We start from the raw sequence: 27,976 nt of genomic DNA, 5'->3' as shown, positions 1-27,976 counted from the left end.
ATAGAAGAAAAAGAAAGCTTTAAAAAACCCTAGTTCATTTAATGAGCAGAGCAATGGGAAAGCACAAAGTAGTGGGTGACTTTCTGCTATTTTTAAACTCCAAAATAAATTTAAATAAAGATCCAACTATAATTCTCATATTCAAAAGTTTTTGTAAGGTTCAATAGGTATAAACATCTACAGAAACTATACTCTCACACAGTTCTTGATAAAGCATAGTAATTTGGTCCGGGCTACCCCAATCTGCTTTTGAGATCAGGAAATGGAGCAGGCAGGAACACTCTCCTCCTTACAGCTATGGTCTGCTTCTCTGTCCCTGCTGCCTCTTGCACTGCAAGTGAGAACAAAAAAGCCTGACTGCTGTAGAAATTAGCCCTCAAGCAAGACTGCTCTTGGATTCCACATATTCCAGTGCTGCTGTCTTCACAGCCTGGACTGTTTCTGCTGTGCCATACTTCTTCTCGTATTCCAGATAGCGCTTAAAGAAAAACTTCATCTTCTTCGCTGCTAGGCTTAGGTGTATTACACGTTCAAAGATATCCCTGCAAAACAAAAACAAGGAAAACTCTTTTTTATTATGCAATCAAACAGGTAACAAACAAACAACAGAAAAAGCATGGGCCTGGGAGTTAGCTGATCCTGTGGGTACAAATCTTTCTTGCCCATCATAAGCACTAGAAGACAGTCCTTATGCCTAGAAGATGATGCCTAGAAGACAGGAAGTGACTACCACGTGTTTCCAGAAAATTCAGATATTGTGTTCAATCACAGAGCTTTCAGATTCCTAGCATCTACAAGGATCTGTTCACAGAGCTTCTGAAACTAGAACAAGTTTCACTTGTGTGTTTTCCTTCAGAGTTCAGTACACACATGCTTGGAGGGGTATATCACTCTCATTGAGAAATTCTGCTCTGTCAAATGTCAAGCACATCTCAGTTGCTCTTTACAAGCATGGCAGGGACCCCTAGCCTGAGAAGCGAGAATATTTCTAGTCTAAGAGCATGCCTGCAGCAGCCTGGGGCTCAGTTCACATGTAACAGAAAACTATGGTTTTCTGCTAAGAGAACAAGCTAAGGCTCACCCACATAGTGGAGTTCTATGAATTCCCATTACATGTAAACTCAGCTAGGATGTTATGACGCAAAACTGATTTACTAGAATTGGTAAGAGACACAAATCCTTTGCTTCTTCTCTTGTTAGAGAGTAAGTAGTGTTGTGGCCTTTTAAGGGCTGTTTTGCTACTGAAAAGGGAAATAAATTTCTAGAAACTTGGAAGAGAGAGAAGAAAGGTATAATCAGTACTACTTCAAGGACAGGCTCTCTGCAATTCTCATGACTGTTAACAAAAATCATATGGTGTTGCTCTGAAGCCACATGCCCCACACCCCCGTTTTCATACCAGCAAGTTCTTTAAATTTCTGTGCTATGGAACAATATTTTTTTTACCAGATTGCAATTAAAATTTACATACATTTTGTGCTTTTCTGAAAACTAGGAATCATGGCCTATGAGTATGAAGGTTCCCATGCTAGACTCTCAGCTTCCAGGCTGAGAGAAGGGAAAGTATTGAGAAAGAAAGCCAATGGGTTCCTCTAGTAAATAGCAGGCCTAATACAGGTTCTTAATGCTTACCATACAGTCACTTCCTGCGGCACCTTTCAGAGTTGTTAAATATTTGTTCACATGAAATCAAGCTTCCCAGCTTCCCTGGATTTAAGGCCAAGAAGCATCCCTTATGTTGTATTTACATCATTTCCTAGGAAGTTCAGAAGTACCAGCCTACTTTCCCATGCTAGTACTCACCGTACTTCCTTTTGGCTGCCATGTTTGATCATCATGTCTATGTACACTGACCAGATGTCTGTACGCTTCGGGTAGGTGCTCAGGGTATTCTCAAAAACGGTCTTGCCATACTCCAGATCACCAAACTGGAACTCCAACTGCGCCAGCTTTGATATCAGATCCAGATCTGCAAAAGTGCATTTTAGAAGTGTTCTTCTGGCTAGTTGTCACTGCCTCTGCTTAGAGTTCAAGGATGCTGTAGTTACTTTGGCAATAATATTAGCAAGGAATTGGAGTTCCATGCTACCAAATTCCCAGAGTAGGCAACAAAACTAAAATTATGAAACACCTGCCCCCCTGTTTCATAAAATGTGCATTCTTCATTGTGTTGGCAATTTTTTTATTGTTTGGGTTTGCTTCAGGTGCATTGGGAGGGAAAGAAATGAAATTATGCAATCAATGCAAAAGGATATTTTGCATTCAATCTAGGCTATGAAAATCCTGTCTGAATTTCTCAAGCCATTGGTAAAACTGCAGCATCAAGGAATATACACAGTCCTTTATATTAACTTTGAAATCTCCCCAATCAGAACATGCTCCACCACCCCCCATTCCTAACTGATTAACTTTGAAAAGTGTTGGGGTTTTTTAAAAGAAAGTACCAATAAAATTATTGAAAGAGCTATACAATGGCTATGGATATTTCTAGATTCACAGCACATACTGCATTTCCTAGATATTACCTGTGTACTGCATAAATAACCAACATGATGCTTAGATGCTAATCATAGGAAAGAAGAGCAAAGTGGTTCTTACGTTCTTTGACTGGCAGGCACTTCAGTGCACGTGGGAGGAGCTTATGAGCTGCCTCCACCAAGCCTCTTTTCAGGAGAAAAGTGGCGTACTTCACCCACACAGACTTTTCTTGACGAAAGCGCTTCAGCATTGTGTTGTACAAGTCATCAGCTTGCTGAAAATAAAAATCAGAGGAGAGGAGATCGTTCAAACCATGGAAACACACTTTGAATCCTGTGGTTCTCCCTTGCCTTTGTATGCTATTCACAACTGTATGTATCTTGGAGTACAGAACCCAACTCATGGACCCCAGAGAATATTATGCAGCCAACAAGCTAGAGCAAGAGGCAATGTGGTGGTACTGCTTAGATGAAAAAGAGGAATGTAGGGAAATCAGCCTGATGCTTGTCCAAAATGGAGGAAAAATCCACAGCATGATAAATCCACAGGGTAGATGGAAGCGCAGGATCCAGGTGGATCAACCAAGGTGGGCTCTTCCCAAGAACAGAATGAACAAGCAATTTCCCTGCCAGACTCAGTGAGCAGAAGTGATCTTTCTCTCAGCAACACTGTAAACCCAGCCTCACCTTATATTTCTCAGAGCCACTGTAGATGTCTGCCAGCTGCTGGAAGACCTTCAGAGGCTCGTTGTACTGGATGGCTCTTTCGAAGACTTTCATTAGCGCTTCCTCGGTGCCGTACATGTTCTCCAGGTTCAGCAGCGCAACCCACACATTCAGCTTCTCTTGCTCCTCTCTGAAAGAAAGAGGCACCACAAATAACCACCCTACCTACACATGGCTCAATGCTCGCCTTTTGCTCAACAAATCCCCCTGGAAGAGAAAGCAGGAGATCTGACTGGACAACATCTGTGAAGGGAGGGGAGGGAAAGTAACAGAAATGTCCACTTTGTTCTGCAGGTGCCCCTCCCACGAGATAAAGCCAAGCTAAGCATGCATGGGCAATAGCAGCTCATCAACTAAAAGCTAAAAATGGATGATAAGGGGAAGCAGTTCACCTAAAGGAGATGGTTTTGAGTGCCCTTTCTGCCACAGCTCTTGCTTTCTCTATCTCCGTAGCCTGAAGGTGAAAAGCCATGTACTGCAACCAGAGGATGGAGCTGTCTGGGTTGCCAAGGAGCAATCGGTCAAAGTCGTCGGCTGTCTGAGGTTGCCGGCTGGGATCCATCAGGGCAGCTTCAAGTTTGGAGAGTTCCTTCTCTGCCTTCTGCTTCTCGAGCTCTTTTTTCTTCTTTGTCTGCTTCTTGGTCTTAAACAGAGGGCCAAGGCAGGAGAGGAAGGCAATTAGTTGAAAAGGATAGAGAGAGAGTTTTGCAAGTAGGGGCATGGCTCAAAATTCAGCTGCATATACAAAAACATTATTTTCAGAGCAACACATCTAGGGAAAAAGAACTATATACGGATAGTCTCTATAGACATAGGTATATATAAATAAGTGATCCATGAACCCCAGATGCAAGCCTAAAACACAAAAGGTCTTTTGCACAAATTAATTCCTGACATGGAGCTAAGCTAATTTTAGAAGCAAAACACTGCCTTTGTACTTTCTAGGCCAGCAAGATAGTACTTCTCTTAAGAGGCCTAAGTAAACAAGATTGCATACCAAGCACTATGCAAAGCAAAATACATTGAGATACTCTACCGTGGACTCTGTAACATCGTCGTCGTCTTCTTCGCTGTCAGAGCTTTGCTCCCTCTGGTTCAACATGGTCGTATCCAGCACACTTAAGCCTTCCTCCCAGGTAAAGCTGGCTGAAACCTGCAGCCTTGGAACTTTCTTTTCCTGCAGAAAACACAATCAAGAAAAAAGCCTCTATTTAGAAACACACACAGCAAGCATCCCACACAAAGCATGAACAATGCTCCAGGCAGTCTTTTACCTTAGATTTTGTTGCACACTTCTTCTCTTCTCCCTCCTCTTCTTCCCGACAGTAGACCTCAACACCACTATCATCATCTTCAGGGCAACGAGTTTTCTTCTTTTGTGCTTTAACCTCCTAAAAAAAGTTCAGGTAGAGCAGCTTAATTTTTTTTAAAAAATTAACGTTTTTGTGTGTGTAGTTTGTTTGCATTGTTGGATAACTGTTCACATCAACAGTGGGGTTAAAACCCCCTTTTCCAGGATAAATACCTGCTCACTTTCAGAGTTTCCCCTTTTTCGCTTTCTTGGCTGCGCGTCCTTTTCACCAACTGGCAGTTCCAGGGACTCTGGGATAATGCTTGGCTTCCCAGTGTCTTCAGGAAGGAGAGAGAGCTCTGCAAGGTTCTTTTCTTTATTTATACTGCAGAAGATGAGTAAAAGAGAAGGGGCAGAAAGAAAGTGGCAGGAGAGATAAGGAACTGCTATAAACATTAAATCTACACAGTACTTTCTTAATAGTAACACAGGCTTTAACATTATTCAACTTGTTGAGCATCACACCAGCCCTCTACGGTAGTCATTATAATTTCCATTTCATAAGACAGCGAGCAGAGGAAAATATAGAAACGCTTTCCCCAATACCACCTGTTAGCCCACAACTGTTGTGATATCTGAACTCTGGTCTCTGTTGTCCTGTGAACCATACTGTCCTCATGTGTCTCCGCAATATTTTCCATCCCAGATTCACCCCTCTATTAGGAAACATCACACCTACCTGAAAACCTTGGCAGTAAGAAACTGGCCGGCATGTATGTATTTTGCACACAATGAATTATCCAAGATGAAGAGAGGAGAGATAAATTGTGGTGGGATTTGACCCACAACCGAGTCAGACAACCTGCCAAGGGGAAAAAAAGATAGTGGCATATAGTAACACAGGTTTATTTTGCTCCTATTGCAGACCAGCTTTATTTCTTAAAAGAAAAATGTTATAAGTGAAATGGTGAACAAACTCCACCCCACCCCTCATTGATTAAAATTTATTCAGATTGTTCAGGGTTAGGTAAAGTTGCTCTGAGATGGAACAGTTGGCCATTCCTGACTTCCAGAACTATAGGCTCCAAACTGCTCTACAATTTATTTAGACACCATTCCAACAAAAATTCACAACGTGGAATTCGCTTTTTTATGGTCAGCAAAGGAAACTTACCCAAAGAAGATGCCTGATGGAGTGATGGATTTGACATAGCCTCTGACAAGCTGACCATTCTGAAGATCGTCGAGGGATGTGATTTCAGGGTCTTCCACTTTACAATGGCTCTTGGGAGTTATCCTATAACAGAAATGGAGAAGTAGTGAAACGCCCTATTTCTGGATAGGCTTCTTTATTAGAAAGGACACTTCTGGTGACTGCAAAGCGGAAAATCCTGACAATATAGTAAAAAAATCCCCATATCCATAGTACAGAAACTATTGCAACATATGCAAGGGCTTTGAAATGCTGACAACTTCTATCTCCATTTTGTTAATAAAGAAAAGTAGAGCTCTAGCTGCCCTCGAAAAGCTTACAGTTTAGAAAGCAATGAACGAAGGAGAAGTCCTAGTGGGATTTCTTTACTTCCCCTGTTCTTAAGAACTGGACACAAAAAAGTCAAGAACAAACAAGAAACCACAGTATCCTAAAAAAAAATTCAAGGACTCAAAAACAGCAAGCAACTTTAGCAAAGGAATCAAAGGACACATATTTATCTACTTTGCAGAATCCATTCTAAATGCAACAAAATTTTGTAGTTGCACTTTAGGCCCAAATGTTAGGTTCCCTCTTCCTATGTCCCAAATAGTAGGGCAGTTTATGCTAATTTTGAAAACCTGTGCAATAGGATATAAAGTATTTTCTATTATTAATTATTATTATTATTATCATCATTATTATTTAATCTTCTTCCCATCTAAATTTAGGGATTTACCTGGATTGTCGAAGGGACACTTCCATTTTTTTACCTTCACTGGAAAGGATACAGCACCTGTATGCAGGAAAAAGAAAACATGGAACTTCTGCACATTTCGAAAAGACCCTCTCCACAGAAAATATTGTGATTGAATGAGTTATGTGATAACTGTTCTTGGTCATGGGCTTCATGAGGGCATTAAGGATCTAAGAGAACCAATGAAGCTCAGGACCAGAAAGGACTTAGGGTTAAATGACTGTCAAATAAAATTCCCGCAGCTTGTCTACAGACATGATTTTGCATAAGACTCTTACCTGACAATTTTCCCAATGCTGAACATTTCTAGTGGCTGCTCAGCATATGAATCACTCAGGTGGAAAAGGCTGACTTTCCCCTTCCTTTCAAAGGGAAGCTGAACATTCAGGCCAACATGCGGAATCACCTTGCTCACATAGCCTAGGGTGATGGTTCCTTTCTCCAGAGAGTAAACTCCTGTTCAGGGGTGAGGAGGTTCAAACAGATCAAGTCAGATATTATAATACCACACTCCCCTATGGCCTACTTATACAGTACACTTAAAGGTTGTCAGTCTGGATCCTGAACCCCAAGTGCATCTATGATCAATTCCCACATACGGAGGACCTAATCCAGTCCCTAGTACAAATTGCACCAGGTACTTTACTGACACACAGGGAAGGACTATAAATAATAATAATAATAATAATAATAATAATAATAATAATAATAATAAAAAATAATATATTTATACCCCGCCCATCTGGCTGGGTTTCCCCAGCCACTCTGGGGACTATATTTGATTTCTAATAGTAACAAGGAAATATACTTTCCCTGCCTTGCACATAAACACTGATGAAAACACTGTCTTTCAAACTTTGTCAGAACCGTAACAGGAGAGACAAAAACAGAACAAGAAGAGCAGCCCTGTCAGATCAGATGAAAGCCTCTACCTAGTCCAGTATCCCATTCCCTGTAGTGGTGAGTCAGGGACCTAAGGGAAGCTTGCAAGCAGGATATGAATACAACAACATTCTCTTGCTTGTTTCTCCCAGCAGCTGGGATCTGGAGGAACACTGTCTCCAGCGATGGAATTAGCTCACAACCAACATGGGAAGGGTCGTAGTACAGTGGTAGAGAACAAGTGCTTTGCACGCAGACTGTCTCAGGCTCAAGTTCTGGCATCATTAGGTACAGCTGCCTGAAACCCTGGAAAGCCACTGCCAGTCAGTGTAGATGATACTGAGCTAAATGGACAGTTGGTCTCACTTGGTATAAAGGCAAGTCCTTTGACCAGCAGCCACTGCTCAGCATTTGGTTGCTCATCCTCTAGTTGTGCCACTTGGATGACGTAAACAAGCCCCTACTGGCTCGCCAGATGCAGCTTGTCACGCTGGCCACGTGACCCGGAAGTGTCTGTGGACAGTGGTGGCTCCCGGCCTCTAGAGTGAGATGAGCGCACAACCCTAGAGTCTGGCAAGACTGGCCCGTACGGGCAGGGGTACCTTTACCTTTACAAGCCCCTACTACTAAAGGCATCATCATCAAGAGCTACAAAATGATTACTCATCCATTCACTTTGACTGACATATAGCCTGGCCCCGCTTTCGGCGACCAAATTAGCATGGCCTTCCCTATTTATTACAATGCCACAGAGGCATTTACATGCGTACAATGGGGATATGAACATGGGGCTGTGTGTGAGAGAGAGACAACACTGGAGTAAATGGAAAGCCCTTTTATGCTCAAGAATTCCATGACACATCTGACGCTTTTCACATACAAGGAACTACAGGATCAGAGTTATTGTGAGCCTATGGAATTGGGTTTATAAGCCTCTGATGACTAGATAGAGAGTGACTGTCATTGACTGTCTCTTTCTGGGATCTTAATGTTGTGGCGCTCTCTTCTCATCATACCTGTAAGTGACAGATGGAGCTTAGTTTCAGTGACATCAGAGCCGGTCACTGTCGCAGCCAAAGCTTGTCCATTTCTGAAGTGTTTCCCTGCGTGTTTTAAGACCTGTTGAGAGAGAATGACCTGATCTTTACCATCATCCAACCACTTAATTGTGCCTGTGAAGAATTCCCCATAGTGGTGATGCATGGGGGGGGGCTAGTGTTTAGCTCTTCATAAAAACCATTTTGAAATAGTTAAGGTTTCAAATTGTGTACTTATCTGGGAAATGCCCTGAAAGAGACCAGAACATTTCCTACACCTTTCCAGTGAAAATCTGAACAAAAAAAGCCTTGTGCTCCTCTTATCCTGAAAGAGGTAACCCTTGCTGTGACTGCTATTGACTATGCAAATAGTCTTTTATATGGCTGTAGAATTCTTAAAGCTTAACTTGGACAAAAAATAACAATCCCAAGGATGTATCCTTTTGGCTTTGTAAAGACTAAGAAATTTATTATGGCATATAGAGGTTATGTCATAATAAATTGGTTAGCCTTTTAAAAAATGCTATAAGACTTTGTTTGACTAACATGGCTATGTCTCTGGTAATAGCCAGGACAACACACTTCCAACATTTTAATGCTTCTGTTTCTTTAATGCAGATTTTCATGTTATTAAGCGTAGCCTCCTGCATAGAAGAGTCCTGTGCCCTTCATTCCTTGGCAATTACTTACTGTGGGTCGAAGGGAAAGTAGCAGCTGTTGAACTCTCCCTCTAATGTTAGGGGTGACCTCCACCTCCAGCCATTTATTTGCAGCAGCGTACTAAGAATAGAAGCGAACAGGAGAAAATAAAAAAACTCTTCACTAGAAAAGACAGAGTCCAGTTTTTACCATGCGTTCCCTGGTAATAGGTCCTATAAATTATTCCAGAATTTCCACATCAACCTCCCCAACCCAAGTGAAACAAGAGCTTATGGATACACATACAACCACACATTTTGAACATTATCCCCCATTGGGAAATTGCATCAACCCAGAGTATTCGGAAGCATGTCATGCTTCCCAAATCTACAGTGAAGACTGGCCCAACTTTTTAAAACGAAGGGGGAGGGGGAAACCCTTGTTACGCAAAGGTAGAAAAGTTTTAGGCCTCACCTTCTTAACAAAGCATGTCACCGTCTGCCCAGGCTTAAAGGGTTTCAGTATTTCTTCCGGATTGCCATCTTCTGGACCCAGGGCAGTTTTGCTTTCTCCAGACAGCTCACTGATTGTAAGAGGAGATTTATTTATAGAATTTATATACCGCCCTATACCCGGGGGTCCCAGGGCGGTTCACAGAATAAAAGCAAGATATAAAAATACATAATAAAAATAAAAACAACAGCCCAATAGCACACACACACACCCCAGTTATGCCCTTAGCTTCTTTGCTTTGACATGTCAATATTTCCCCTGTCCCTGATCAAAGTGTCTCCTATCCAAGCTCATGGAGAACACAGGACTCCCAATTTTAGGTTGGCAATCAAAAGCAAGGGACATAGTGCACAAGACACATACTAGGATGTGTATTACAGGACTGGTAAATTCCCAACAAGGATGCTGGAGATCTACAGACATTTCCTATGATTTAGAATGAATTTAGTATAAGAGAGTTCACAGAACATGTTTTTGCATGTCTCCTACTGCAGCTCAATGACCTCCCACCCCAAGGAAATTGCTTGTGGGCATTGGAGGGCCCTTGGGAATGGTGTGGGATATGGTTGGGGGGCTGAAGATAGAGAGGAGAAAGTGGTGGGAACTGACTATTATCTTATCTGGAAAAAGGAGGAGCAACTTAAAATTAAAACCATCATTCTACAATACCAGACATGTTCTAGGCAGTCTCTATAGATCCATGTATCCTTAGAGGGCAAACAGCTTGAGATCCACTCCCTGCTCCCTTCCAATATTTCTAGGTCCAAGCATTTGCCAACCAATCCAAGATTTCCTATCTATAAAACTCCAGGTTGCCTCCCCTCAATGTACTGTATACTACAATCCCAGCACCCACCAAGAATTTCTCTTGTCTTCAAGATCTGAATGTTTTATTCAGCTTTTAATCTGTTGGGAGCCACCCAGAGTAGATGGGGGAAACCCAGCTAGATGGGCGGAGTATAATTTATATTATTGTTTATTATTATTATATAATGATAATAATGCCAGAATCATTAAAATTAAGCAAATTGTCACTTGGGTCTAGCATATTCGGGCAATATGTTCCAAGATGCAGAATTTTATGTAGAGAACCCCTACTCTGTCACTGACTAACATTCAGACCAGGAGACGCTTGGATAGGTGTATCTGTTAGCATTTAACATGTTGTAAAACCTCATCAAACAAAGTATCTAAAGGCTATCTTACCTTGGTCGGATGCTGAGCTCTGGGCAGGTACGGGTAAAATGGGGATGGGTGATGGGCAAATACCTACAAATTAAGAGCAGATTAGCACATCATCCTTACTCCAGTTGTAAGTGGCCCTTCAGTTTTTCAAAGTTCCCTCTTTATCTGCCTGGGGGTGGGGAATAATCACTCTCTGAGCATGCAGGACTAAAACTAGAAGGGGTTTTTTCCACACAAAAGTGTTTCCTTAATTTGCGCAAGTCCTGCATCTAGAGTGAGTGGGAAGAGAAAACCCACTCTGGGTAACCTCTCTCCAACAGAGAATTCCAAGTTGCCTCCTCGTCAGCTGTAGATGGAAATGGGTCTATATCCAGGTAGGAAGAGAGCCAAGTGACTATGCTTTAATTCCCTGACTTGGACTGAAAATTAGTAACAGGGCAATAAATGCATGAGGACAACACTTGCACTTAGGACATAGATCTGGAAAGTTCTGTGCCTGCTAGAACATTGAACTAAAATTTAATAATTGGCTAAAACTCAGAAAAGGCACTCAGAAGCTTGGGGGGATCTTACCTGTGATTTTTAATGTCTTTGCCCCCAATCACCCGAGCAGTCAACTGCTGCCCAACTCTTAGCACTGATGTTGGAAAGGTGCCTATGGAAACTTTATCCAGGATCTGGGATGCATGAATGGAGCCGATCAGCTGATCATTAATTGCCACTAGGACATGAGTAGGCTTGATTGACTTGACAGTTCCTTTGACCACATCTCCCAAGCACAGCGAGTGGTTCACAATGGCCGAGGTTTCCCCAAGTGTTTCAGATTCACGCCGTGACCTGATTATAGCCTTTCTCTTCTTCTGATCTTGAACAGCAAGTAAGAGCCCACAGTCACCTGGCTGGAGAGTTTTCAGAACCACTAGGACCGACTGTCCCACTTTCAGTTTTTCAGAATCAAAGCGGAAAGTGTCATTGAAGTGGGAAGCCACAGGTATGGCAACCAGCTGACCATTTCCTACCAATGAAACAACTGCATGCTCTGTAGCCACATGCTGCACGATGGCTTGGTGCTGAGAGTTCTGTTTTAACTGGAAAACACAGAAATGACACCCAGAGAAAGTCACTCACACACAAACACACAAAACCTGGTACAAACTTCAGCAGCCATTTTGGCCCAAGGCTTAAATCGATCATTTAAAAGCAATCCTGACAGATGTTTTACCCTCATCAGAAAAAATCCAGTAATGCACTTTCCAGGATTTTGCCAGGAAAGACAAGGAAATTCTCAGGACACAACTTTTTTTTCGTTTTTAGGCCCCAGCTGAATTCCTAGGCAAAAGCAGAAAATGCCAACACTCCCTGGGGTTTTCTCAGATATGTGCCTAACAGGTGATCAGTTTTTCCTAAGGATCAAATAATATTGAAGAAGTTGCAGCTTAAACTCAGTTATTCCTTCTAGGACACAGGAAGGGAAAGCTGCTCCCTCCTCCTCATTATGGCCCCTTGACATTTGAATATAAGCTAACCAATTGTTTTGGTCCCAAGGACTGCATTCACCTTTGCCCAGTCCTTCAGGGGTCATATGCAAGTGGTAATCATGGCTGTAGAACACTCTTGTACAGACACACAGGATGCACACAGATCTCTCTCCTCCCCACACTGTGTCTACTTTGACTTTCTCTTTGCTGCTGCTGGAGGCAGAAAAATTTGACTAGGAAGCTAAAACATCTCTCTGGAGGGTGGGTCAACCACCCCTGGCCTAGTTATTCCATTGAATTCTCTTCATATGTTGCTCATTTCTATGGTATTCTATGAACCTCTCTTCTATGACTCTGTTATTAACCAGTTACACAGGTTAGTATCCAGCATAAAAGCCAATTCAGGCTAATCATACCTTCTTAGGTTTGGGGGACAGCAACTCCTCTCTAAGCGACACATAGACCTTTGACTCTAGGGAATCAATGCAGAGAACCACAGCTCTTGTTTTTTCACCCTGGACAATGTTTTTGCCTTTAAAAACAAACAAACATGCACCATAAGATTATTGCTTGATATAACTGGGGCAAAATGAAGCAACTGCATTTCAGTACTTCAGTAAGAGACACTATTTATTTACATTACATCACTGATAGCTGAGTCAGGAGAAAAACCAAGAATTCACTTAGGTCTCAGGCACACTTCTGCTGCTCAGACTATTCAAAAAGACTCCACTCTTTGCAATCAATTATTTGTTTCCAACCCAAAGAGCAAAATACAGTATATCAGGACAAAGTAGACAAGGGGGGGAAAGACCACAAAGTGTGCCCTACCTCCAAGGTGACTATGAGTAGCCATTATAGTCAAGCCAGAAACAGAGGTGCTATCAAATAGTGCTGAACCATCAGTGTTGACTTTGCAAGCCGTCAGCATCAGCCTCTGCCCAGGTTTTAATTCACAGACTTTTTGAACCACATCGACATCATCTGAGGATAAAGAAAGAACTAAGTCCCATTTGCAGCATGATGTTTCATCGCTGAACTATAAAAAGTCAGAGTAAGTATAAGAAAGATTAACTATTAAAAATGAGTAAATTCCCTTATTTTGAGGAATTATGCACTGGTGCCTGAAAGTAGCTTTCTTGCTGTATCTTTAAGTCAATATGAAAATGGAAGGAAAAAATGGGGTCTTTTAAGCTCATAGCAAATGAGCCAGTCACCCAGAAACAAAGTGCCAGTCAAAGAAATGTAATCTTTCTCCAACTGCAAGTTAAGCAAAACCCACTTGGCAATCACATATAGCAGAAAACCACCCCGAGTTTTACCTGGAACTGAATCTTTGAACCTCTCTTTAAATAAAAGTTTGAAAAGTTCCTAGGCCTCCTAGAAATGTTGAGAAAAGGTGCTCCAAGCTTTGCCCCAAAACCAGGACGCTCACATGCATCCACTATGTGTATGTGGCCAACACAAGGTTTCCATGGGCCATCTTTTATCATCATGACAGCCTTTACCTCTTCCACTGCTGATACTCTTGATCTCCTGCAGCTCCTTGAAGTATTTGTGCAGCAAACAGAAGCTCTCAGAAACAGAATCCTCGGAGGAGCACTCAGACACCTTCAGGGACAACAGGATGCGTTGCTTCTCCTCATCAATGCTGGTCACTTTGGCAACTACAGTCTGACCTACCACATAATGGTCTTTGGTGTCTGTCACAAACTTGTCACTCATTGCCTATAGCAATTAGGAGATAAGAACCAATTAATACTGTTCTCCTTAAGAGTGCCTTTGCAAGAGAGCTATCAACACCACCAGCCTCAAGACTTCCAGAAAGGAAGGAATGCAATCAAAACAATTCCAAACAAGAAACCTTTTACCTAGGCTGAGTTAGAGACAGCTCTATTAGCTACTTCATGCTAGCAGTCTAATTAACATTTCGTCACTAAATTGTTTGCCTTTCTAAGTAAAGACTAAAGGTTGCATTTTCAGCTAGCTGAAGATCTTTGGATAACGTTCAATGTGTTTTAAAAGTCAAATTTGTTCTACAAACATCTATTCTTTGACAGTCAGCTGATGCTAATAAATTGGGAATTGTGCCATGTACTACTGCTCTTTGGGGAATGGGACAATATGGATCAGCACAAGGGCTTGAATGCTCTTTGGGGGCATGGCTATGGATGGTTGAGCCAGAAGCGGTTTAGTCATGCTGGCCACATGAGCCGGAAAGCTATCTGCGGACCAATGCCGGCTCCCTCAGCCTGAAGCGAGAGGAGCGCTGTACCCCATAGTCACCTTTGACTGGACTTAACCATCCAAGGGGTCCTTTACCCCTATGGATGGGGGCCATCTTGAGTGCCTGCATTTCAAAACATACCACTAGGAAACAGCTTCTCTCACACCACTTGCAAGCAGGAAATTCCTATGTGTTATTTTGTGCCCTTACTTCCAAATCCATCTAGAGAACTCCTCTCAGCAGGAATTTTTATCCTTGAGTAGTGCAGCATAAGAGATTATTTCAACTAGAAAGCACCTCTTCCTCAACATCTGCGAATAAACCTATTTTAGCAGGGACAATGCAACATGCCTTACCGACTTGGGTGCCAGCCCTGTCAGACCATATGGAAACTCCACAAACACACCATAAGGCATGACGTTTCTCACAAAGCCAGTCAGCAGCAATCCAGGCTGGATGTCTGAAAAGCTCTTCACCACCCGTTCCTCCTCAATTGCTGAAATCACCGATGGCTTTCTGCTCAGGGTCTAAACAATGGGTCAAGGAATACAATTGGGGAGGAGGAGCGTACTGGTAGTTTGGTTTTATTTGGCAGCCACAAAACAAGCATTTCATCAAAGCCTATTAACATAGAGCGGGAGGTAGGCAGACTGTTATAACACAGGGGATGTAAGACATAATTGTGCCAAAAAGTAAGATCATGTTGCAACCAACCAACTGCCTGATTCCATTCAGATTCTGCAGAGGAAAAAGAAAATGTTCTATCAGCAACAAGATTCCACTGGATCCCAATTCGCAGGCAGCCATTAAAAAAAAAAACTGAAGAAAGCAAAGGGAATGATTGCTTCATCCAAAAACCAAGGTGGTGAAGATACTAAAGGCTACAAAAACCTTTGCTCACTTCTACTCTCCCTCCATCTAAAAAATCTTCTAAGACAATTTCTTCCCTTCAGACTGCACAGACATAGAGAGGTAAAACTGACACACACAGAATCTTTGAATGTCACTTCTCTGGGAGACAATATATGCAATGCAAGTTAATGCTGTTGTACAACATAAAATGGCTATATGATTTTACCAAGCTTGGCTGGACTTTACAAGGATACAACATGACCTCCCTTGTCATGGAGGCATAACACTCTATGGAGAATATCATCTGCTTTAAGGCAGGACCACCACAACTTGCTATTGGACACATAGTCAGAGAGATGATTTGTGGAAAGGTAGGCGAAAACATTGTCCGGCAAGATCGTAACTTCAAGGCCATCTTCTTTTTTCCTCAGAATTTTTACATCAACAACCTGAGCAAGAGAAAAAAGGCAACACTTTTTTAATACGTGGAAGACCACTGCCTAAAATGCAATATTCCCAGGATAACAAGGTTTCTCAAAATGCAAGCAACTTAAAAGATAAAAGAAAGAAATCATCTCAACGATCAAAGTTAAAGTCTAGGAGCATTTCTTATTTTTTGGAATAACTTTTTATTGGGTTTTATAAACAAGGATCATAGGAATAATAATCAATACAAATAAATAAACCAGTTCTTATTTGAATATAACAAAAATAGCATAATAAATCTGCAGTAATATCTACAACAAATAGTTCATTATTAGTGATCATTGTATAAGTTCTTGGTTTGTGAATTGATTTTTTAAAAGGAGGTGGGGAACAGGATAGAATATAGTTGACAGATAACATTCTTCATCACATCGCTAAATGCCTAATCAGCAGCCCTTCTGGTTGTGCTTAGATTAAGTAAGTGCAATCGTCATTTTTCTTCTTAGGTTATTAATGAAACAATATAAAGTGTTGGTATACTGATGAACGTGGGAGGGGAGTTTCAAAGTGAAGATAATAATTTATGTTTAAAGTTAAATCTAGACTAACCAGCTGGAGCATTTATTCTGGTGTGAAGAACACTTCAAGTTAGAATAAATGGTTTAAATCCAACAGAAATGCTCCATTTTTGCCTGAAGTAGTACTATAATTGGGACCCCATAGCATAGTCTTTCTTAAGATATATGAACTGATAATCTGGTCATTTTGTATGAAATAAAACCCAAGTTAGAAATATCATAAATTCCTGTCTTTGCTCCTAGCATCCTCAGGGGAATGTCAGCAGGGAAAAGGAAGGGACATCTTTTAGAATAAATTACCCGTCCGGTTTCATATGTTACTTCTCGCTTCTTTGAAGTCTTTTTTTCTCCACCATCCTCAGCTAGTGCTTCATTTGTCAGCTTGAATGACAGAAGCAGTCTCTCCTGCTCAGGCTCACATTTTAAGACAATCACTTTGACCACCTGATTGGCAAAACAAAAGAATCTTCATATTGCAGGCATGTTCACTCTCACACTTCAAAAACAGGACCACCTGAATGTGTCCCCAGACATCCCTCTACTGCATCCTATCTGGGTCCTAACCCATTTCCCTCCACTTTAGCTGGATAAAACGTGGAAGTTCTGTAACTTTCCACTGGCTTTATGCCTCTCTCTGTGTTAATGTAACAGATGTAAGTCATTTTACTAGTAGTTCAAAATCTTTTATTTAAATGTTTTTCAAGAGAGGAAGAGAGACCACTGCTATGTCCTACTACATAAGCATATCAAGGGTCCTGCGAATTCAGTAACAATAACCTGCGGTTCATGGTCTATCACTAAACAAATGTATGTGCATTAAAAATGTTATGCAAATCTGTTGTGCAAATGTGTGCAGCTATTAGCAACTAAAAATTTTATATCAAGGACAATCAGACTTTTTACTTTTACCCAGCTTTTACCTGGCCTGCATAAAATGTTTCTTGAGGAACAATTGAAGGTGCCCCGCCGAGCTCATTTTTGGGGACAAGGCCCTTTATGTCGTTGTAGAATTTCACAATGCAGCCAAACTCCCTAGCACATGCAACAAAACCATGGGTGATCAAGCCTGGCTTTGCATCTTCATAACTGGAAAGGGCAGGGAGTTGGGAATTGACAAGTGTTCTCTTAAGCGTCAGAAGAAGTTTCCTTGTTTCAGGATTGCAGGAAAGCACCTGGAGGAGAAGAAGAAACTGGAATTATGTATGCCAACTGGCAGGAAACTGCAATTGAACCAAAATGAAGGAACGTTCAAAATGTCAGCTTGGAACTCATGGGATCAGTCCTAATACAGCTGGCACAACTCATCAGCTTAGAAAAATAAGGGCTACGAAAGTTTAGGAGGTAGCTGTCAGAGACAGAGCTCATCCTGTAACAGGACCTGAATAACACTTCTTTAACTATTCAAAATAGGCATGGGGAATCTCTGATCTGCAAGCTAAATAGGCCACTGCATGGGTCCTAATGTGGCTGACAATATCATTTCCCCAGGCACACCCACCTGCCCAACACTTGATGTCAGATGATATCAGGTGTGGGACAGGTAAAGACATATTTGTAAAGGAGCAATTCAGAGACTTAAAGTGTGCTCTCAGCTGTTCCTAGGCAAGCAGGGCTTGCATTCAGCACCTTTAAAATACCAAGTGGAGTCAATCCCTTCTAAAGTTAGCAGCAATCATCTGATTGGTGCCGACTTCAAGCCCTGCTGGAAGAAGTTGCACTCAGAAGTTGCCTACCAAAAGCAGGGCTTGCAGTCTGTACTAAAGTCAAGGATGTCAGTGCTGAAGTCAGTGCAAAGGAAGAAAGGATTGTAATTTTAGACTCTTAAAGGTCCTATTGTGGGATCCTCTCTTTAAGTGGTAATGTTTATTACCTCACCTTGTTAAATATGTAGCAAGCCAGTTTGAATGCACTGGGGGCCTCTCCTGCTCATTTTGCTGAGTGGGGCCCCAGAATTTTGCCGTAAACTCCTGCCTAGACGGAAACACTGTCTACATCTCATCCTGTGGGCCTGTAATCCTACACACCTGCTGGCAAGTCCCACAGAACTCAGCGAGCCTGACTTCTGAGTAGGTAAAATAGAAATATTAGAAATGATGAATACATGTCATTGTCCCCATTTTAGATTCACTACAACTCTGAATAAGCTAGATTGAGAGATAGTAACTAATCCAAGGATTACACAGTAAACACAATGGCTGAGAGGGATTCTGAACCTAGGTTTTGCACATCAACCTAATGTTACCCACAGAACCACAGCAGCTCTCATTATAAAGGCAGATTATTGCATGGAGAAAGTCCTCTCCTTGGTCTCTCCTTGCTAGAGAAATCAATAAAGCAGTCCAAAGTGGTCCCTTACAGAGAGTTCTTACCCGACACCGGACAGTGCTCCCCACACTGTATTTCTTCTCTGGCTGTTTCAGAAGCACATCTGCCAGATGCAGTCGGGGAACCAGGCCCTTGATGTGCTCAGTCACTTTTACTTGCATGCCAAAGGGCTTCAGAGCCAACACCGTGCCCTAAAGTCCAAAAGAACGAGGGATCAGAAAGCAAGAAAAACTAGTACAGAAAGAGGAGATGCCCTCCATCTAACTTTGAGGTAGTGAATGTGGGGCATTCCAAATGTTTGACTCTAACTCCCATCAGCCTCAGCCAGCGTGACCAACAGTCAGAGGTGATGGGAGCTGCAGTCCAACAACTCCTTTGGGGGGAAGGTTGGGATATAAATTGGGCAGCCATCTGGAGGGCACCACATTGGCTACACCAGACCCCAAGTGTCCCTCTCCCCTCAGTTGCTACTACAGCGATACTTAAAAACCATCTTGAAGGGAAGAGAGACCTAGCTTTCAATAATTACATTTCCCCTTGAAGCTCATGTTTATTGTTTTATCATACAGTTTCACTGATGCTCATTATTTAAATATTTTTATGTAGACTGCCTGGCAAGGTTTGCCTAAAAATCAGCATATAAATATCTAAACAAAGCATGATTACACAGACTAAATGATAGGCAAGTCCATTACACATAACTTTGTGGAATGTAGCAGAAACCAGACTGATTTCTGTACAATTATTGCAACTGCTTTGCTAGTATACAGTGAAATTAATAGTGTTCCATTAATGTCACACAGCAGGATTTAGGTTTAAAGAGGCATTAAGCACAAAAGTCAGAAGGAAATACTTCCTGGACAAAATTGAACCAAAGCCCTCGCCTCATGTTGGTTCAGCAAGATAAACAAGATTCCAAGGATATTTCTCTCTCTCCCTGAACTTACTTCCACCACCTGTCCAGGATGAATATCATGGTATCTCAAGAATGGAGCCTCAATAATGTGTCTGCAAACAAAAAGAAAGGAAGTGAAAATTGATCTGTGTGGTGGAAGAGAAACAGATGAAAGAGTAAAGAGAACTGATCCCCCCCCCCCCCGCCTCTGATTCTTCCTCCTGCCCTTCTAAACAGGTCACCAAGTGAGCTTCATGGCCAAGTAGAGATATGAACCCTGGTCTCCCATGTCCTGGCCTGCCACTGTATACCATACTGGCTCTTTTTATATCTGTGCTGTCAGTATGAAACTTGGTATATATGATCTAAACGAGGTAGGGTATCATTGGGCTAAATATAATTCACATTGTGTGCCATGATCTAGATTGATACTGGCCTTGGTGTACATGGGGTGGGGTAATGGATGTGTCTGGACAGAAATCCATCAGATGCTACAATGGACCTCAGTAGAATTTCCTTTGTAACTGAAGGAGCAAAACATCGCCTGAAGGCAGAAAGTTTGGGTGCCTATGGAACCAATTTTTAAAATGTGCAGATGCAATCCATTGCACAGCTGTGCATAATGTAGCCATCTCAGTTGTTCTGAAAGCAATGGGACTTATGTCCCAACTGAAATGTATTGATTATCTGTTAGGCATAAGGAAGTTCCATCTATGCATAGAATTTAAGACATGGAGATATGCTTGAAACATGAGTATATAAAGACACTTCACAGATTGGTTCATTCAAACTGCACTCTAAAGCTTACTGTTTGAGAGACACCACCATCACATCATCCATTGGGCTGTAGTCAATAATTCGGCATTTATGCTTGCTTCCAGGCTTGAATGCTGCAGGTTTGAAAGATTTGGCAGTATCTGAAAGATGTTTTATCTGAAAGAGGTATAAAGATAGTGCAGAAAATGAAGATTAAATTATAAATCCAGACAGTTTTCTAGTTTAGGACTAACCCTGCTGTAATCCAGAAAGCAAAGCAAAGCCTAGATGCTGCATCTGTCTGATTCTACCTTCCAATATGAATCACAATGTGACCACAGAGGTTATGATCACAATGTAACCACAGATGTTATGATCGCATCTAATAAGGGCGAGCAAACAACAAAAGAATCTAGAAAAGCTCTTTGCTACCTTCAGACTCTGGGCTCTTCTCAATGCTCCAGCACAAATTAAGACATCATATAACACATTCACAAACAGATGCCAAGACACATCTATGTATTGAATCTGTAACGGGCAAAAGTGCTGATGTACTGCTCTCCAAACATCAGCCATGATGGTTGAAAGGGTCTACCTTCCTACAAGGTGCAATCAGCATCGAGTTACTTACATGTGCAAAAGCTAGGCAGCCACCATCTAGCTTGAAGATGGCACCAGTCTTTTTGAGAAAGGTCTCAACTGTGGAGTCTGGAACTACCCTGCCAATCTGATCACTAGACAGCTTGCCAAGTTGAGTGCCAGGCTGGAGGAAAACTGGGCGCAGAGATAGGCGTATTGCCTTGGAGGTAGGATTGTTGAAGAGAATGCATGCTTTCACCTGGAGGGGAAAACACAAGGGGGGGAGGTGTTAATTTGTAGGAAAAATAGGGAATGTGCTAAGAATTGTACTTTTCTTCTCTTTAACATTCTAGCCTCCATGACTATGGCAAAACCATACAGAGATGCACCCATTCAATTCATATCTTAACCGAGTCCTGCAGCACCACCTTAACACAATTTAAGAGTTGCTATAAAAATCACTTACCGTCTGACCTGGTGAGTAGTTTCTTGTTTTTGTAGAACTCATGTGCATGTAGTCCACAAGTCCAGAGAAGGAAGACAGAAAACTGAGAGAAATTCCAAAAGGAGTCACCTGGAAATATTCAAAAGGAAACAAAAATTGCTATGCAAGATGTAAAATTAAACAGAAGAATTTCTCTGACAGATCTAGATGAATATTAAATGAAGATTGAGTTCTAATGTGGCTGTCATGAAATGTAAATGTGTTTTATGGTTTATATGTATTATATGCTTATATGTATACAATATTAATGATTCTTCTGCTAGTGGCTCCAAATTATGTCTTCTAGTGCTGTAAATCACTAGATTTAATAACATTTTAGGGTGGTAATCAACCAAGTCCTACTCAGAGTAGACACATTGAAATTAATGAACCTAAGTCATGTCCATTAACTCCAATGGGGTAGCTTGACTGGGACTAATGTTGAATATCACCCTATAGAGATTTTTAAAAATCTAGGTTAAGCTAGAAGATGGGGAAAAAACCCTCATGTGCTTCAGACACAGGGCCATAGATGTTTCCAACAAAAAGTCTCTATTTTTGCAATTATCCTTATATTTTAACCAACCTCAGTAAGTCAGACCGGAACAAGCTGTGAAAAAGCGGATGCATCTTTTGTTTAAAATGCAGATGTGTTAGGGAATTTATTATTTTTACTGTACTCTTCCAAGAGAGAAGAAAATAAGATTAGTACATTAATTCGTAAAAAACAGCTTACCTCCTGAATCTGGGCTTTCACCACCAGCCCAGGCAGCAAATTGCCAAGGGACCAGTTTTGTTGTTCTGTGGCAATAGCTGCAGCAACCTCTGACTGATCAATGGCCATACGGATTATCCTCCCACCATTCTTTACTTCTTCAATAAGGCAGTTGAGGTATTGACCTATCTTCAGCTCAGTCCCTAAGAGACCAAGACATGCAACTATCATCACTTATCAGCAAAGCTTTGGCATTACCTTTCTATCACTTTGGCCATTATTTCCTGGCACCAGCTACTTCTGAATTCCTTTCACATGTTCATCACATTAAAAGGCTTTTCATCCTAGACTGAAATACTCCACCTTGCACAAAAAGCTTCCTAAACAAGAGAAGCCAGGCAACAGCTGGCTAATGTACAATGATATGTACTCAAGAATCTCTCTCTCAAACACACACAGACACACACAGACACACAAACATTGGGCAGTAAATTCTGCCTCTGGTAACTCCCAAATCTAAGATTTTCCAGTTCTCTAAACCACCCATTTGCTTCTCCCCCTGCCTTAAACCCAGTACTCCTAAGTATAGTTATACCTTTGTTGGCTGACTGCAGGTAGGTCTTGGCTTTCTGACGAGGCAGAAATGCTTTTGTTGCTTGGATGCCTATGTCAATAAGGTAGCCATGATCTTCCACACTAGAGATGCAGCCAGAGAGCAGCTGTTTGGAGAAGAAGTGTAAGCTTAAAGGAAATTTTATCAGACTCCTTGTTGTTGTTCCTCCCTCCTCAAGCACTCAAGTTTCCCTGAAAAGAAACAGGACTTTGGGCTTCCACAAACGAGACATATACCCTTCACAGCAATATTAGGACAAGATATCTGCTGAAATTCTATTCTATTCCCTGCATTCTTATAAAAGACACAAGAACATTTTCCCATATCAAATCACAAAAAATTAACAGATGATATGTTTTGAGCTCATTTGATGATGCCCATTGCCAGGTTCCCCAGCTACTGAGGTTAGGGTATGTGATGATACCAGAGAGGTTTTTTTCCATGGAAGCCCCTCTCTAGGTCTGTATACCTGGCACCTACATGGATGACTTTCTGGCACCAAGTAAAGGCATTTTTATTTATCCAGACATCTTAATTCATTATACTGTGTTTTTATTACTGCTTCTTTCAATTGTTACTTTACATTTCAAAGCTATTTATCTGCTAAAGTGTTATTCATTGTTTTAGCTTTGTGCTTTTTATTTTGCTTTATTATATTTTACTTTTTGTAAGCTACATGACATAATTTTGGAAAGGCAGGCGTAAACAGATAATTCATATGTTTCATACCATGCCAGATCTCAGAGTGGCAGCATTCAAAGCCTTGTTGACATCTTTGGGGTTGATTGTTAGCTGTATACTCTGACGACCTGTAGTAGTCTTCTCCACACCAACCACAGCACATCTGACCAGCATTCCTGGGGTAAAGAGATCTGAGAGAGAATTCAGATCCTGCAAAAAGATAGTTTAATGGATAAAGATTAAAATAAGGAACATATCAAAACAGCAACAGCAATATCTAGTCACTGACTCTGAAACTTTGGCCAAACCAAATGTTCTGCTCTAAGCAATACAACTGAATTTTTGAACATGCTACGGAGGATGTTGATTACTGAAGGGGTTGTGATACAGCCATTTAACTATTCAAAGCTTATTTCCTCCAAAATACAGATGGCAAGCCAAAAGAAATTCATGTTACTGGCTGTGTGGAGACCCAATGCAGGACTTCGGGGCCAGAGTCTAAAAGGGAACTAGCCAGAGGGAATTTCTAATATTTCCTCTAAATTCTGCCCTTCTCCCTGAGGATTCCCATTTCCCTCTCCTTCAGACTTTTCATATGTTGTTTCCCTAACAGGATTTCTTGGCTTTTTGGGTGGCATGTCAAGTGTGTTTTGACAGCAAAACAGAGTCAGATAAGAAATTTTTCTCACTGCTATTCCCTCTGGCTAGGTTCCCTTTTAGACTCTGGCCCCAAAGTCCTGCACTGGGTCTCCACACCGACCCTGCAAGATCCCTTCACCCAACCACAAGTCTAAAACCTCTGCCAGAATAGCTTCAAGTTCTCTTTTCAATTTATTACGTTGGCTTCGCCTCATACACTGGGTTTTTCCACAACTACACCAATATGTCTTCACACCCAGGATAAGGTAATCATTCCCAGATTTACCTTTCCCCTCACAATGTATTCATCCCACCTCTGCCACCAATTTTGTGGCGTTCGTACAGAGCCCCCGGTCGTTTCACGGACTATTGACCTGTACACCACTACTTTATTCTTCCACTGCCACCAATTTTGTGGGGAGGCAACCCAGAGTTCCCTGGTGAAGTATTGAGTTTCAGTCAGGTAGAGTTAATAATGAAAATTAAAGCTTATTTCAAACACAAACAAGTTTTTAAATATATTCGAAACGCTGTCACTCTATTGCCTCGCAGTCTTGTCCCTGTCTCTGACTCCTCTATCCCCCACGCCCCAAAAAAGAACCAAGTGAACTAACTGTCAAAACCTCTGGGCTAAGCCTCAAAATCAGGTAGGCTCTGCCTCCGGACTTTCTTATTGGTCAACCTATTAACCCTTTCTCTCCCTCAATACAAACATATCCCCAAAGAATGGGCAAACACCACAGCATATGTTGTTCCAGACTGGAATGGGATGTGTCAATCAAAATCTAGAAGTGCTTTTAAGAAAAGGTCTACCTTCTTTCGTTTTTATTCAATTCCGAAGATATTAATTTCAATGCACATCCTCCCATTCTTGCAGTGTGCAAAACACTAAGCAGGGCACTCCTGATGTTGGACTACAACTCACATCACCTCTAGCTGTAGCTGTTGGGGATGGCTAACAACATCTGGATGGCCTCAAGTTCCCCATCTTGGCACCAAAGCAAGTCAGGTGTTGTAAAGGCAGCTCTAAATGGTCTTCTACAATGTAGGCCTCTTCAGGACAGAGCAGGAAAGAGAGGCAAGAGAATGCCCTGAACAGAAGAAACCTGCTGCTTCATGGTACTTGCAGAACCCACCAAACAACTACGTAACACACACGCACCTTGTCTTACCTCTAAGTGCACATCTGTAGCCACCTGTTCATTCAGCATCTCATTATAGGCATCACTTATACGTGTCACTTGCACAAATCCAGTGAGCCCATTGGGCAAGCTGATCACCAGCTCAAACTGATTAGACTCTTTCACACATCCTAAGAGCAGTACCCCTGCAGTGAGGGACTGTTTAAAAAACAAGGACAGGTAATGAGCAACTTTCAGAAACACTTTTTTCTCCTGTGTTTTACACAACTAGACTGTCCCCCACAAGGGAAAAAAGGTATAATGTTAATAAAAGCTGTAAGTCCCCTTTTTAACAAGACCTAAAAAAATCCAAAGAAAAGTGGAAGGGGAAAATTACATCATTGCCTTCTGCATGCTATGAATTATGTCTCATATGCTACTATTTGAAATGGTACTGCTTATTATTGCGTAGTTATTTGCCACAGTGTGTAAATAAGCCATAATACAAATTATAGACCAACCTCAACTGTTAGAAATTCAAAATGTTTAACACCGATTTTTACAGCGGCTTTCTTCTCAATCTTGAGTTTTTTTGGTTTTGTTTCATCTTGATGGTTTTTCTTTCTTTTCTTGGTCACTTCTTCATGTTGCGTCTAGGACAGTTAAAAAAAAAAGAAAGACATTTCAAGATTTTGAAAAGACAGTTGTTTCCCTAAAACAATAGTTTAGTTTGAGAGCTGCAAAGGGACCCATGAATGTAACCTGCAGGAAAGTATGTTTAAGAGAGTTTAATCTTAAGGAAGGCCTGGTCTGAAACTCAAAGGAGCTGTACAGATCTAAAGTTAAACAAGAATGGAGATGCTGTTACCTTCCCGATATTGCTGGATTACATCTTCCATCATTTCTAACCAATGGCCATGATAGCTAGGGCTGGTGGGAGTTGGAGACCAACAACATCTTGAGATTGACAAGTTCCTGCACTAACCCAGTTTAGTGTTATGGAAGCAAGTGAGCTCAAAATTGAGGCTGAAGTCCTCCACCTCCTCTCTCTTCCTCTGGCACACATCAAAGGAAGAATTTTGAAGCATTCACTTCCGAGTTTAAACTAAACTAACCACAATTTGTTGCTATGCCCAAACCGGGCCAAACTCTAGCTTATTGAAATGAGCCAAAATCAGAGGCTACAGTTTAATCGGCAGGAAACTTGTTTATACAGCACAGGCATTTCTCTTCTATCCTGAAGAGTTCCCAGAACCACTTATTGTGTTAAGAACAATGTCAGTGCATCAATCTGGGGCTATAGCACAGTGATAAAGCATATGCATTGAATGCTGAAGAATCTGGGCTGAATCCTTGGAAACTCCAGTTAAAATTGCTATAGGTAAGAGGGTTTGCAAAACACCTTTGTAAGCAGTTAGAGAATTGCTACCAAGCAAAATAGGCAACAATAAGCGACAAGATGAACCTATGATCTGACTTAGTAAAAGGCAACTTAATATGTTCACAATTTGCATACTTTGAATAAATTATCCTGCTCTACTGTTGATTGTCTGGCTGCTTTTTCTTCTTGACTTTTCCTTTGTGGGCCACCTCGAGGGAAATTCTCTTCTAAAGATGACATGGTTATCTTTCTGCAATGGAAGCAACGAAGTTATTTGAATACAAATCGTGTTCAAAAGGGCAAAACCAACACAAACATTTTCTTATATGCAAAGAATGAGGACAGACTTTAAAATAACAGGAATAAAATAATTGTTGTGCTTTTGAAGATGATTCATTCTCTAAAACAAGACAACACTCATGAGAGTATCAGGACACCAAGAGTTCATAAATATTGTTAATCTATGATGTGCAAACATTGTACCACACCTACTCAAACTGAATATCTACTGGTAGAGATGCAAAAATAAGCTAGTCCTTCCTTTGTTCTTATGTAACAAAGAGTTATTTCATGAACCAAGATCCTAAGTATTCAATGCCTACATAAGTGGAGATCAATAAATTGTTTTTTCTATCATTAGCTCAGTTGGTTAGAGCGTGGCGCCAATAACACCAAGGTCACAGGTTTTATCCCAGCATGGGTGCATCCCAGGGGTTAGATGATCCTCAGGGTCCCTTCCAACTCTATGATTGGGTCCTCTTCCAAGTCTATGATTCTATCACTCAACCAAGAAAATAACTCACCTGTTGATTTCTGGCTGTTGTGCAGCTATTAGAGACCCAAAACCTTTGTATTTTAAAATATGGCAAACTAAAAAGAGAGCATTTCACAAACAATATGCACTATTCTAAATGACTTTGCTGCATAACCATACCAGGATTTTAATCATTTACCCCACATACACTCAGAAAAATCTAGCAATCTTTTGCTAGTTTTAAAATATAAACATTTTTATATAGCTCAGAAGGCACAAAGTGGAAGCTGGGGCAGATAAGAGCACTATTTTCACTCTGTCTTTATGTCCATAAAGCAGCTTTCAATATTAAAAAAAATAAAATAGCAAAAACAAATGGGTTAAATCAAGCCACACAGCCCCCTTCCATGTCTTCTGTGAGAGATCCTGCAATCAGAAGAGCGGAGGCGCGTCACAGCAAGCACTCCGGCCGCGAACCCGCAAGGCACTCACACAGCCACGCTAGTTCTACACGTGCAACCCACCTTGCCGTATTTCTCAATCCCCAGCTCACTCGGACTCGGCTCCCTCTCCTTAGGCCACCCTCCTTCCCGTCATTATCCCTCTTTTCCAGAGAGCTCAGCTTATGTACCTTTCCCCCACGCTTCTTCAACTCACTGGCACGCCTGGGGCATGAGAGCCGCCATCTGCTCCGTAACCCGGAAACGAAGTCGAAGGCCGCAAAGGGCAACCGGAAGTGGGCTTTACGGAAACCGGGCCGTGGTAGAACTCGC

General features: G+C 41.5%; 1 protein-coding gene across 2 annotated transcripts; it reads right to left on the bottom strand.

Annotated features, from left to right (window-relative positions):
* Positions 1–18: 18 nt before the first annotated feature.
* PDCD11 (programmed cell death 11) lies at positions 19–27,974 on the bottom strand. Of its 2 annotated transcripts, none has more exons than XM_081911980.1 (36): positions 27,835–27,974; positions 26,585–26,699; positions 25,590–25,721; positions 25,120–25,287; positions 23,357–23,518; positions 22,610–22,733; positions 22,036–22,217; positions 21,282–21,389; positions 20,868–21,074; positions 20,289–20,413; positions 19,533–19,593; positions 18,630–18,776; positions 17,181–17,432; positions 16,561–16,704; positions 15,511–15,705; positions 14,761–14,931; positions 13,686–13,905; positions 13,009–13,161; positions 12,594–12,709; positions 11,273–11,787; positions 10,721–10,783; positions 9,476–9,584; positions 9,053–9,142; positions 8,342–8,444; positions 6,722–6,899; positions 6,426–6,482; positions 5,669–5,791; positions 5,234–5,356; positions 4,729–4,879; positions 4,478–4,594; positions 4,240–4,380; positions 3,596–3,846; positions 3,165–3,333; positions 2,599–2,752; positions 1,804–1,969; positions 19–542 (listed from the first exon to the last, which is right to left on the bottom strand). In XM_081911980.1, the coding sequence occupies exons 2-36, from the start codon at positions 26,687–26,689 to the stop codon at positions 377–379; spliced, it is 5,448 nt and encodes a 1,815-aa protein (XP_081768106.1). In that variant the 5' UTR covers positions 26,690–26,699; positions 27,835–27,974; the 3' UTR covers positions 19–376. The 2 variants fall into 2 exon arrangements, with proteins under 2 accessions (XP_081768106.1, XP_081768107.1); XM_081911981.1 differs by having other exon boundaries at positions 27,728–27,885.
* Between the last annotated feature and the right edge of the window lie 2 nt (positions 27,975–27,976).

The sequence above is a fragment of the Podarcis melisellensis genome (genome assembly GCF_964234715.1).
Source record: "Podarcis melisellensis genome assembly, chromosome: 5".
Lineage (NCBI taxonomy): Eukaryota > Metazoa > Chordata > Lepidosauria > Squamata > Lacertidae > Podarcis > Podarcis melisellensis.
The sequence above is the reverse complement of the archived record's forward strand: the minus strand, read 5'-3'. Positions and strand labels throughout refer to the sequence as shown.